General features: G+C 40.8%; 2 protein-coding genes across 3 annotated transcripts in view; one reads left to right on the top strand and one right to left on the bottom strand.

Annotated features, from left to right (window-relative positions):
• prkcq (protein kinase C, theta) overlaps positions 1-13,463 on the bottom strand; it is a 148,118-nt gene that overhangs the window by 81,877 nt on the left and 52,778 nt on the right. The window lies entirely within an intron of this gene.
• rbm17 (RNA binding motif protein 17) lies at positions 712-12,010 on the top strand. Of its 2 annotated transcripts, none has more exons than XM_084049819.1 (13): positions 712-800; positions 1,494-1,661; positions 1,896-2,015; positions 2,409-2,575; positions 3,165-3,283; positions 3,754-3,801; positions 4,486-4,624; positions 5,146-5,297; positions 5,763-5,813; positions 6,586-6,659; positions 7,100-7,198; positions 9,224-9,296; positions 11,618-12,010. In XM_084049819.1, exons 2-13 carry the CDS (start codon positions 1,536-1,538, stop codon positions 11,719-11,721), a joined length of 1,272 nt encoding a protein of 423 aa, XP_083905945.1. In that variant the 5' UTR covers positions 712-800; positions 1,494-1,535; the 3' UTR covers positions 11,722-12,010. The 2 variants fall into 2 exon arrangements, with proteins under 2 accessions (XP_083905945.1, XP_083905946.1); XM_084049820.1 differs by having other exon boundaries at positions 716-800; positions 1,520-1,661.

Below are 13,463 nucleotides of genomic sequence, written 5' to 3'. Positions count from 1 at the left end.
TTTGTTTTGGGATGTTTGGAGCCTTATTTTTAAGGCCTTAGTGGTGTTGTGATACCATGAGGAGCATGCATAGTCGAAATGACCTTGGATGAGGGCCGCTGTAAGTGACTGTACTTAGACTGTACTAGAGCTCAGGTGGAGAACATTTTATGGAGATAGGAGGGTGACTGTAGAGCCCAGGTGGAGAATTTATTTTCCCACAGGGCCGTACCATAGAGTTAAGGGCCAAACTGCCTAAATGGTCATCCAACCGCCAGGTGGCGATAAAGTACAAAACATGGTACATATTATTGACTGTCGGACAGTGTTGCCATGTCTGCTTATTATAAGCGACTTTGGGCTTCTCTGTAAAGTTGCTTGTTAGTTGCGGGTTGTTGCGGCTTTTTGGGCTTGTTTCTAAAGTGTCGTTTATTTAGGGTAGTCATTTTTTATTTAAACCAGTAGTTCTCAAATATTTCCATGAAAATGTTTTTTTGCCACAGGGAGCATTTGTGTTGTTAGAATGTTTAAACAAATATTCCACATTTTATTGCAAGAGTTTTTGAAAATAGCAGATCTACAAGCTCACAATGCATCGTGATAACTTGTAGACGCTACTTGGAAATAGCCTTTCAAAGTGCTCATGTGGCCTAAATTGCTTCTTTTTGGGCTTGTTTTCCTAGACCTGCTTGATTATTTCTCTCACAAAACCTGGCAACACTGATTGTGTGCGTTAGAATGAAATGTGTGCTGGATTCTTCTGTACAGCATTAACTGTGAGGTTCATTTAGTTCGTGTTCTCCAGGATATTTACCAAACTAGTGAGTTGAAACGTAACCAATTTAACGTCTAATATATTTCGCAATGTTCCCATGTCTTTGACGAGTTCATTCATTGTTATCTGTCCGCATCGTTTAGCTTGGTGAAATGAATAACATTAGCTAGCCAGCTAGCCAGCTAGCTAACCATCCAGCAGCACTGTGTCGCTGTGTTGCTTTTAAAACCTCAACCTGCTGCTTGTGCAGATGATTAATAGTAATCAGTTAAAGTGTTAAATAGCTCTATATTCTGATAGTACTAATTTCTATAGAGTGTTTGTTCAGTAAAAAGAGTCTCCTTGTCTCTCCAGCTCTTTATAAAACAGAACATGCATTTTTGTTTCAGTTTCATATCCAATTTTATCCAAACAGGATAGAGAACTCAATCAGGATATAGATTAAACAAGTGAAATTGGTAGTGATGACACTAAGAAATGAGCAGGCAAAATTGGAACTGGAACACTATAAAAATGAAGCTTAAAAATGGGTACTTTCTCCTGATCGGCTGAGATTTTGACACCTACCGAAAAATGTATTTTCTGTTTATTAAAGAGCTGGAGAGACGAGGAGCCTCCTGTTACTGAACAAACACTCTATAGCAATGATTACTATCAGAATATAGTGCTTTAACCGTTAAACAAAATAATTTTTGTTTTAACCAAAAAATATCACTTACCCTACCTTTAAATTAAAAAGGATAAGGGTAGTTTGTGTCCCTGCAGCAAAGCTTGGACAGAGATGTCTCTGTATGATGACCAGCCACTGGCTGCTGCCAGTGACACCAAGATCGAGGGCTGGTCTAAGAACTTCAAACTGCTCCAGTCCCAGCTGAAAGTCAAAAAGGCAGCTCTGACCCAGGCCAAGGTGAGCTCTTGATTTGAAGAGTTATTATTGGTTTACTCTGAGACTGAGAGTGTACATACAAATATGTAAGCAAATGGACCCCTTGGTTGTGTTGGTCACATTCGTATACTCTCAGAGTTAAAAATGCATACATTAAAACACTGATGATTTCAGGGTGACTGGTTGTGTGACATTGTAATGCCCGTGTGTATAATTCATATATTTGTGTGTGGTGCACTTCTGATTTGTGTGCAGACTCAGCGGATGAAGCAGACCCACGTCCTGGCTCCTGTCATTGACTTGAAGAGAGGTGGTTCTTCTGCTGATGATAGGCAGATCATAGACACGCCCCCGCACATTGCTGCAGGACTCAAGGTGACTTGACGTCTGTCAGTCTTTATGTTGGAATCTCTGTCTTCCTGACAGTCTGTACTGTGTGTAAGCTATTGCTTTCCACCGCAGTTGAGCTCAGGAAGAGCGCTTGTTTTGGCTCACTCGTGGTTCACTCGGATTGTTTTCTAACACACTGGACGTGCACATTCACGCGTCTTCCTGCACGTGAATGTGTTGTGTTATGAATGTTTTTATTTGACAACAGACCATGATGACTTGACTATGAAGGACTAACAGTTTATGGCATAATGTTTCTCTTATCTGTATTTCTTTGTTGAGGCTACAGTTCGTTTTAAGTGGATGCACTAAACAACATTTCGTTGTATGTTCCATACAGTGACAATAAACTTATCTTATCTTGTGTGTGTTTATCAGGATGCAGTGCCCAGTGCGTTCTCATCCGGAGACGCGCTGATCCCCCTGGCGGACGAGTACGACCCCATGTTCCCCAACGACTACGAGAAAGTGGTGAAGCGGCACCGAGAGGAGCGGCAGAAGCAGCGGGAGCAGGAGCGACAGAAGGAGATAGAAGAGAGAGAAAAGTATGAGCTCCCCTCCCCTCCCCTCGCTGAAGGACAGCAGATGCTCAGTATAGGGCTGTCACGATTATGACATTTTACGTGACGACTAATTACGTCACGCATGTAATTGCGATTAACGATTTTAATTGTGTTTTTGTCGTTGGAACACTGGAACATATGAATACAAATGACCTTTCTCTTTATCTTTTAGGCTTTCAAGTTGCACAGGGCAGATATGACAAATGACCTAGTAATCATACAAAGAAATGACCGACAAAGTTTATACTTTATAACAACATGAATAGTGGAAATAGCAGATCTACAAGCTCACAACGCATCGCGATGCGATGCGTTGTGAGCTTGTAGATCTGCTATTTCCACTACTGGAACACTAAATTGTTAAAAAAAAATATGAACATTTTTCAACATGGAAACGATTATGACGATTATGCAAAATAATTGCGATTAGACGATTTATGTAATCATTTGTGACAGGCCTAATTGCTCAGACGAGTGCGAGTGCTAACTGTGTTGACCTTGCGCGTGTGTGTGTGTGTGTGTGTGTGTGTGTGTGTGTGTGTGTGTGTGTGTGTGTGTGTGTGTGTCGCAGGAAGAGGAAGGACCGGCACGAAAGCGGCGGAGCAGCACCGAGTGGATTCTCTCGCTTCCCGGCGGCCGAGGGAGACTCGGACGACGAGGAGGACTACGAGAAGGAGAGGAGGAAAAGAAGTGAGTGGCCCACCGCCGAGATCGCTGCTTTTTGTCACCCCATGTGCCTGTTCGTTCGTGGTTCAGTGTTGTCTGCTGGAGATATGAAATGTATTCAAGCTTAGAAATGATTAATAATAATCAGACACTCTCAAAACAAAGCCCCCCCTTGTGTGTGAAGCTGAAGTGACAAGCAACTGAGACTTCTCCAGAAGCCCTTGAACATAGCATGGAAGACAGTCAATGATTATTGTGCTTATGATACACTTATATTTCATATAACAAACCATATACACACCTATAATTATCCCCAGCAAAAAAAGAAAACACAACAAATATATGTATATATTTTTTTTTACCAAATGATGTGAAAAATGTCATATTGATGATTAAAAATAATACTTTATTAGTTCAATTAACTGTTTGAACTTTTTTTAGTACATGGTAGGCTGAGAATAACCATGTTGTGAATGTCTATTCTTGTCTCTCAGGTATGGGTGGGGCAGCCATTGCCCCTCCTTCATCGCTGGTGGAGAGTGGTGAGTTGGTTTGTTATTTTATTGTCATTTGTACATGTGGTGGCATATACATAGAAACCTGGGTGGCTCTGATACACTCACATTCTGTGCTCTCGCCATTGAAGCAGAAGAGCTACTGCTAAGTTACTGGTACATGGATGGAGCGTTAACGCCTTCCACTGGGTAATGCACTCACTCAATGCCTGGATGGAATTAATCCTGAATGATTTTATCAGCGGAGGTGCTGATTGATGTCTGCCTGGGGTTGCTCAAAGCAGTTGAATGCCACACCCCAACAAACCTGCAATAACACATGACTTGTTGCAAAAAAAGTAGCCAAATGAAGGCATTTCAGCACCATAGGGAAAGAACTGAAAGAACAGAATTCAATCATGGTAAAAAAAAACAAATTCTGACAGGCCTTCTTGACACATTTGTTCAAATGTCATGGTGGTGAGGGGGGGGGGGATTAATTTGAGAATGGACCTGGTGATTGTTGCTCTGCAGTTTGTCCAGCAGGTAGCAGCATTGTCAAAACCACTGATGATGATTTAGCATCATAAGTCATAGGATAGTTGTGTGTGTGTGTGTGTGTGTGTGTGTGTGTGTGTGTGTGTGTGTGTGTGTGTGTGTGTGTGTGTGTGTGTGTGTGTGTGTGTGTGTGTAAATTGACTCATTTTCTCTCATCCTCCTCCTTGAATTCAGCCTCTTCGTCATACTCCTATGAGGATGAAGGGCGCCCTCCTCGAGGCTCAAAGGCAGCCATTCCACCACCAATGTACGAGGATTCAGAACGGCCTCGCTCCCCGCCCGGACCCACCAACTCCTTCCTGGCTAACATGGGGTGAGTGGGCAAACATGAGCAAGTGCAAGACGTGCAAACACTGGACATTGATGTCAATTGAAGGTGCTTCCTTTTTTCCATCGCACCTATTTATATCAAATACAAATCCCAGCTTTCCTGCATTTCTGTCATTGTTATCAGCATGTTGTTAAAACTACGCCCCTGACAATAAAAATGAGTCTTGTTCAAGGTTGCAGGATTGTCTACATCAGGGGTCTTCAACATTTTTCAGGCCAAGGACCCCTTAGCTTAGAGAGAGATGAAGCAGGGACCTCCACCTCTTTGCCAAAAATAGCCGCTCTACAGGCTCACAACTGCTGCGTGGCGTTGTGAACTTGTAGATCTGCTATTTTTGGCTAAAGTTCCCTTCAGAATAGGGATGCTAGGGTTCAAGTAATGAAAAAAAAAATAGTGACATCCAGCAAACCATCCAGCACATACACCAGAACACGTCCTCGCATGCATAATTTCCCTGTGTTTTTTGAACCATTGTTTTCCCTCCTTCCCCTCTTTACCTGCAGAGGGACCGTGGCCCACAAGATCATGCAGAAGTACGGGTTCAGAGAAGGCCAGGGCCTGGGCAAGCATGAACAGGGTCTCAGCACCGCGCTGTCGGTGGAGAAGACCAGCAAGAGAGGCGGCAAGATCATCATAGGAGACGCCGCAGAGAAACGTAACTAGCCCAGTGTTTCCCCCTACCATTTCCCCCCTGAAAATCAAGTTGATTTTATTTTATACAGCACCAAATCACAACAGGCACTTCATATAGAGCAGGTCTGTCCTGGATTGTTCCGGTTTCACTCTGGGTGTCCAGAGTCCCGACAAATATCTGTACACTTAAGCACTTAAAATGTCCATATTTTCAACATTCACTACCAAATTGTCCCGGCATTCACCACAATTAAAATAACACCAATAACATTATTATCCTCCTGAGAACCTCAACAGCAGCAGTTGATGTCAGTCTTGATGTTTGATGACACATCTTGATGTTTCTACTCCTCTGCGTCTGCATATATTATTCATCCAGTGTGACTGCGTTGTTTTCACGGTAATTTTTCATTACGTATGTATGTGGGTGCGTACGTGTGTGACTGTGGGTGTGGATGTGTGTGTGTGTGTGTGTGTGTTACAACAGCGGGATCCAGTCAGTCAGGGGCTGCTGAGACTTCAGGAGGGGGTTCCTCAGGTTGGCCTCCACTTCCATACACCTCACATCTGCTCTCACTCTGTTTGTCCATCCAGTGTGTTTTTATGGGTGTGGGTGTCATTTTCTCATCAGTATTCAATTCCACTTGGAACCGTTTTATTTCATCGCAGTTTAATGTTGGTGGTACCACTGACAGTAACCCATTAAGACCTGAGGCGATTCTTAATTTTTTTTAAAACAATTTTTGGGGAAAAAAGAAAAAGAAAAAAAAAAGAAGATTTTTCAAAAATTGCAGATCTACAAGCTATGAACTTGTATATCTGCTATTTTTGAATAGCCAAAGAAATCTAAAGTGACAGATGCGTTCCTTTGTTGTATGACAAACAAATAAAATGGCCCATCTACAAAATCACAATGCAATGCCTTATGAACTTCAATATCTGCTATTTTTGCTATTTGTTTTAAATGTTTGGAATTGTGAAATAGTTTGAATTGAACCCAAAATAGGGATATCAGGGTTAATGTGGTTAACTTTCTTTCTTTCTTCTGTTCATCATATCCAAAGCCACTCCCCTCCTGTCTTCTGACAAAAAAAGCATTTTAAACAACAATCGTCAACAGTTGACTCGTGTCAAATTGCGATAAATATTGATTTAGTTCAGACTACTTAATGCTGTTGTGTACTGCTAACCCAACTAATCTCACAGCCCAGTTCTCTCGTCCAGCTAACCAGTAGCCACTAATTATTCTGCTGTGTGGACTGTGGCGTGAACTCTCTTGACCTTCCTGTCACTTTTGTATGTACAATCAGCGGACTCTAAGAAGTCTGAGGCCAACCCCCTCACAGAGATCCTGAAGTGTCCCACCAAGGTTGTGTTGCTACGGGTAAGTCTAGGCATGCTAATGAATAAAATGAAACATTCTATGTGCCAATGGTTCCCAACCATTGGCATATAGAGTTCATTAAAGTAAATAAACTCAAACAGCTCATTACCAGCGCCAGAGATCCACTGTCTCTGCCGCTGTGTGCTTAATGTGAGATCTGTTATCCTGTGTAAGCTAGAGAATAAAACAAACTGTGTCTAAAAGTTAATAAATTCATTAAGTTTTTAAATTTAAACTGGGACTCTGCTTTTATCAGATACTCTGGGGGCCGAAGGGGGGGGGGGGGGGGGGGGGGGGCAAAGAAAAACGTTGGGGAACCAGTGTGATTTCTCTATGCAAACGTGGCTCCTTGCTTGAATTGCTAATATTTGGGATGCCACTGTGCCAAGTGAACAAAAATATGTTCTTACTGTGTGTGTGTGTGTGTGTGTGTGTTTTAGAACATGGTAGGTCGAGGTGAAGTGGATGAAGACTTGGAAGGGGAGACGAAGGAGGAATGTGAAAAATATGGCAAAGTCACCAAATGTGTCATCTTTGAGGTGAGAGCCGGTTAATTCTCCTGAAAGTGGAACTGGACATATTTCAAAATGATCCAAATGTTGTTATCAGATCTTATGACACAATCATGTGCTCGTTTCAGTTCCTGTTCACACGCATACTATGGTGACCAGAATGTCCCAGTTTGTGGAGTCTCTGCAAATATCTGTAAAACAACAAAATGTCTGGGTTTTACCAACTTGTCCCAGTTCTCACCACAATTAAAACAAGGCTAATGATAATATTACCCTTCTGAGAACCAAACAAATTTGTATATTCCAGTTTATGGTTTATTGTGATTTTTCTCATACTATTTAGATTTTTATCAACATTATTTATACTAGTAATATTTGTATTAACCCATTAAAACTAGGAAAGCATCTGTGTCAATTTAGATTTTAGCTATATATATATATAATATTTATATATATATCAAGAGGTCGTGCTAGGATTTTTAACTCCCGGTCACAGTGTCCGGAATGATTAAAACTTACCGGACATCTGATCAAAATAACGGACATAATAATTGTTTATGCATGAATGACAAGCAGGTGCATGAACGTAGCCAATAACAACAGTTAAAGCATTATATTTTGGACTGAAAACTAATTGAATGTAAAGGAGTTGTAGGCTATACAAAAAATGTACAGCTTCATCTTGCGTAAGGGAATTCATTATATTAGGCTACAAGCGTGCAGGCTGCGTGCATAATGATTTCTCAACAAGGTGTTGCATCATTAGTTTCATGCCAACACATGTTCTTCAGAATAATGACTAAAGAACAGGGTAAACTGTTGCGCCCTTCTTTGTCCTTTGGTAATGGTTGGCTGCAGGTGTGGTGGTCTCAAAAATATAGAGGAAAACTTGCAAAAACGAGCACTGACGAAGGTCCCAGGACCGAAACGTTTGCTTTTAATCCACTTTGAGCACAGAGCACTTAATGAGCATGTAAAATAAAGAAAAGATATTCTCTTGAAGTCTCTCCAAGGAGTTTTCCTTAAATGTTTTTTTTGCAGTGAGGTAGTCTCGTTTTGCTAGTTTTCCTCTTCAGAATAATGAGCAATAGTCTGAAACAGTGGTTCTCAAACTTTTATCGCGACGCATTGTGAGCTTGTAGATCTACTATTTCCACTATTTTTGAAAATGTTTTCAAATATGAACCTTTTTTAACGTGGAAAAGATTATGACAAAATAATTGATTATCTCAAATAATTGCGATTAGACTATTCTGAGCATGCATAGTGAGCTTATTGATCTTTTGAGGTAGCGACTACAAATACATTTGCACGATGATTACTTTACGTTTTTAGCTTTTCTTGTCGTCATACGACCGTAACGATTAATTAACAATTCTTTTGTTACTGTTACTATAATGTTAAGGAACCAAAACCAAAGAATTTTACTCGTATGTACTCGTATATGAGATGTAATTAATCAAATCTTGACTCTTGAATCTATGGCAAACAACATGCTATTTTTCCTATGCTCACCCGCATGCTCATGTTCGATTAGGGTGCGTTTGGATATATAGCACTGAGCGCACTGGCCGATACAAACTAATACATGAGTGCGTTCCCGGTGCGCATTTCCAAACGCACCCAATATTAAAATCGGCTAATGGGAGGACGGGCAGTCACTATGACTCAGCCGTCTGTCTGTGGCCTTTTTATTCCCATAATGGAGATCCCTGATGTCGTCAATATGATGTCATAGTTCTAACGTCATAGACTGCCCTCCAAGTACTATGATGGGTATTGCTAGCCTGGTAAACCCCCCTCCCTCCGGAAATCTCATTTCTTAAATGAGATTTCCGGAGGGAGGGTTTACCAGGCTACGATATTGGACTAACTACTCGGTTTCAGTGAAACTGAACATACAAAACAACAGTTAAATGTTTGTTTTGCTTTATTACCATATGTACGTAGGGACAGGGCCTCACAAAGCCAACAACTTGCTCCTGTTATGTTGTATTTTCTATGAGAGGTCATCTTCAACTAATAGTCTAACATGCATAATCCCCTCTGCAGATTGCTGTTGTGACCGATGATGAAGCTGTGAGAATATTTCTGGAGTTTGAGAGAGTCGAGTCGGCCATCAAAGGTCAGTATTTTCTATGGGCTTACCGCAGTCTAGGGTATAAATGTAATGTATTCCTGTATAATATAACTATAGTTCACAATAACCAACAAGACCCCTCTTAGAGCTACAAACAAGACTTACTTTAATTATTTTAACCAATCTGTATGGTAGAATATGTGGATACAATCTAACTAGCACGTACTGTATGTAGCATGTAGTGGTTGGAGGTGATCTCCCTCCCTACTCCTCCATTGAGGAATTTAGACCCTGGTGTCGGGTAGGACACCAACTGGTTGACGATGTCAATAAGGTTATTTGAAGCAGACTGGATTGGACTCTAGTCGTGTTGCCATCTGGCGGCCATATACAGTAGCTGAAAGGTTAAAGAGCACGGCCTGGGAAGCCAAAGGTCCCCGGACTCTGAGCATGACACTTGACCCCTAACTGCTCCCGAACACCGTACCACTGGCTGCTCACAGTGCTCCTAGTAGTTATAGGATGGGTAAATTGCAGAGGACAGATTTCATGTATGTGCACATATACAGTGACAAAAACACCCCAAGGAGTGGAGACTTTATTATAGACATCATTGCAATCATCTCTCTCTTGTCAGGAGAGACATAGCTTGGGGTGAATTATGCAACTTGTATAAGCGATCTGTTAATGTGGGTGAAAGTGGGTCCCATTCTAAATGGGTTGGCCCAAATCAGAAAGAACATGAAACTTGTCTCCCCAATGTATTACATCATGCCTGGTCTTACTACGCACTTTGATCCCCTGTAGTGCGAGCAACCACCCGCCTTATATCACAACTCCTGAAAAGGAGGACACACACATCAACTTCTAGCCTCCTAGTACAACACAGAGAGGAGAACAAATTAACAATGTGCAAAGCTTTATCTATTATATTTTCATTTTAAGACTGTGTTTTTCCCCCCGGTCCACAGCGCATTTTAGCACTGTTTCAGAAATAATCTCCATCCACACTAATGAAATGGGCTTTCAAATGCGTTGACTTGTTTGAGTGTCTTTTTAAATGTATTTATTATCTTAACTCACCGAGTGCCAGAATTATTTCTGGCTTTGTTGTCCCAGTGCCAGAGATTTTTTCAAAGTATAAAAAAAGTGCTTAGGAAGCAAGATACAGCCTTTTTCAGTTATAAGTTAAACAAGGAGTGGATGGAGCTGCAAATCTTCAGATAATGATATCTTGGGGTTTTGGACATTTAAAAAAAAAACTCAATGAGTTAAAATCGCATTAAATGTGTGGTTTAATTACATTTTGTGAGATTTCTGTGCGTGTAACGACAGGCACAAAGCTGTACAAAGAGACTGACAAACTAGATTTACATCTAGACCCAAAAGGAATTCAAATACAATGCAGTTCAGTTGTTATTTATTGTTAATGACCTAGTGTTAACATGGCCCAAGATCTGTGCCAAAATGTCGCTCGCATTGGCAAGTTTTATTGAGCCTATGTGTGGTTAGTTGACATCGCACTTGAACACAGGGTGCCTTTTTATGGTAACTGAGACGGTGCACCCTTGGGCACCAGTTTTATATTGGTTACATTTTATATTTGATTTTATATCTACATTTATTCTACAAATGAGTGGCCAAAAACATATAATATATATTTTGTATTAAGGCCCAATATTTCTACAAATGCTACACATTGCTACAAAACCTATGATTATAGGTTATTTTGGGGATAAATAAGTACATATAGGTCTGATAATGATGTACCATGCATGTTAAAATCATGTATACTTTACATTATTTCCGACCATTTTCCAAAGCATACATTTTTTCTTTTTTTTTTCTTTTTTTTTCTTTTTAAACATTTTACCGTTGAGGTGCCCACAAGGTTTAGGCACCCACTGGACCTGTATCCCTTTTTATCATGATTATATCCATAAATAATTCCAAAACAACAGAGATAAACACAGCTGTTTTCCTGGGACTTTTCTGCTTATAAGCCACGAGAGCTTACAATCAGGGATGCTCAGTTGATAAATGCACGGGAACATATACACAGAATTGTAGTTTAGTACATCTATCTCCACTTCAAAGGCACACTGGAGCTTGTGTCCAGTTAAGACACAAACATCCCAGGAAAGGTTGAAATATGTTGACGTTGTATACCATTGACCATCCTTGAAATAAATGGTTGGCCACCGACACTGCTTTGGCATGCACATGCACTAACACATATACATTCTGCAGAGCAACGTGATGTGAGCTTGTAGATACAGTGAGGCTATTTTCGATGCGCGACACCAGCATGCAAGTAAGTATAAATCCGGCTTTAATGTTGAGTTCTCCCTCTCTCGGTGTCCTAGCTGTGGTGGATCTGAATGGGAGGTATTTCGGCGGCCGTATTGTCAAGGCCTGCTTCTACAATCTGGACAAGTTCCGGGTACTGGACCTCGGTGAACAGGTGTGAGGATTCCTGTTTGCTCCACCTAACAGACTGATTGTCACACCACACACAGATGTGCTTTGTGCATATGTAGCCATACTATGTGTCCTTTTGTACATAGCCCCACCCTTTTTATATGATATGAACAGCATCTAGTGAAGTCTACATTTGTTTTATTTTGCTGTTCAGACTCAGACACAAAAGTGTTTATGCCAACCCAAACCAAGGGTATGAACTACCTTTTACCATCATAGCTTCCTTGAGGTCTACAAATAATACATGTATTTTTCCCTTGTAAAAAATAAATACATCTTTTGCTCTCATTTCTGACTTGATTCATGAAATGCTCTGTCATTGTTGCTCTAGGAAACCTAGTTTCTGTCTGATGTAACAGCAGACTCCACATTGGACTACATTTCCCCAGGGGCTCCATCCTTCATTAGCATAACCCAGAAGAGTGATGCACCTACTTGCCAGTGAACACACCCTTAAAGGAGTAGTTCACACAAAAACGATCAATTTTACACACGATGAATGCCTTGAATTCATGGAGATTGTTTTGCTTTTGTCACATTCCTAAGCAAATAATTTGACTCCACCGGTCATCAAATTATTGGCTCAGAAATGCGACAAAAACAAAAAAAATCTCCATGAATTCAAGGCTTCGTGGGGTGTTGATAGTAAAGTAATTTTTTTGTAAACTACTTTTAAGTTCAGCCTCTTTCAAACATGTAAAAGGGAGAAGGGGGGGTCGCTTGAGGTCCAAAAGAAAATCGAATAACTAATCCCACTTTTGATTGATTGAATATTGTATTAGGCAGAAATGTAAAAACAGCACAAGTACAGTTAAAACACTTAGTCTGCCTAGAAAACATGTATGTCATAAGTGAACACACTTTACCTCCGGGGTTAAGATTTTTGGAAATCTGACCTAGTTTGTCAGGGGGTCGGGTGTCTGAGGATGCAAGTAAAAGGTGAGAAGCTGTCCACAAGATTGATGAGAGATGGCAATAGGAGGTCTACTCTGAGGTCCAAATAGGGGTCTGGGTTTTCACTCTCAAGGGTAGGTTTGTGCCAGTGGGGTCGATGTTGTCAACAACAGGACCCAGTAGGTTGGCCCATGTTTATGTTTAGGAACCCAGTCGTGATGGTGAGGCAGAGCGCATGCTGTGGTCGTGTGAGCGGAGTGGGAGAGTGCATGCTCTGGCCGTGCACAGGAACTGAGCCATGGGAGTGGGTCCAGTAGGATAAGGTAAATGTATTTATAAAACAAATGTTACAAGGCGCTGTACAATAAATAAGCCAAAATTAACCAAGAGTATCACATTAAAATAGAGCAACAATAAAAATAAGTTACAGAGCAGCAAAAACGGTACATAGAAATAAACAATACATAGAAATAAACAATATTACAAACCAAAATGTTTGCAAAACAAATGAGTTTTAGCAACTTTTTAAAGGCATCAACTGACTGCACTTCTTAAGGATAGTGGTAAGCCATTCCAAAGAATAGGGTCTCGTTTTAGGGACATTGAGAAGGCCTTTGTCTGAAGACGTAAGTAATTCTGCTGTCAAATGGTAGCCAATGTAACTCGGCAAGGGTTCTCAAACTTTTCAGGCCACGACGAAATAGCTGATCTACAAGCTCACAACGCACATTGTGAGCTTGTAGATCAGCTATTTTCAAAATGTTTGCCTCATTCTTAATTAATATTTGACAATTTGGCCAATTTGGTATTAAAAAGGTCTTAAAAGTCATTAAATTG

Source organism: Gymnoscopelus microlampas, assembly GCF_963454915.1.
Source record: "Gymnoscopelus microlampas genome assembly, chromosome: 23".
NCBI classification, from domain to species: Eukaryota; Metazoa; Chordata; class Actinopteri; order Myctophiformes; family Myctophidae; genus Gymnoscopelus; species Gymnoscopelus microlampas.
The sequence above is the reverse complement of the archived record's forward strand: the minus strand, read 5'-3'. Positions and strand labels throughout refer to the sequence as shown.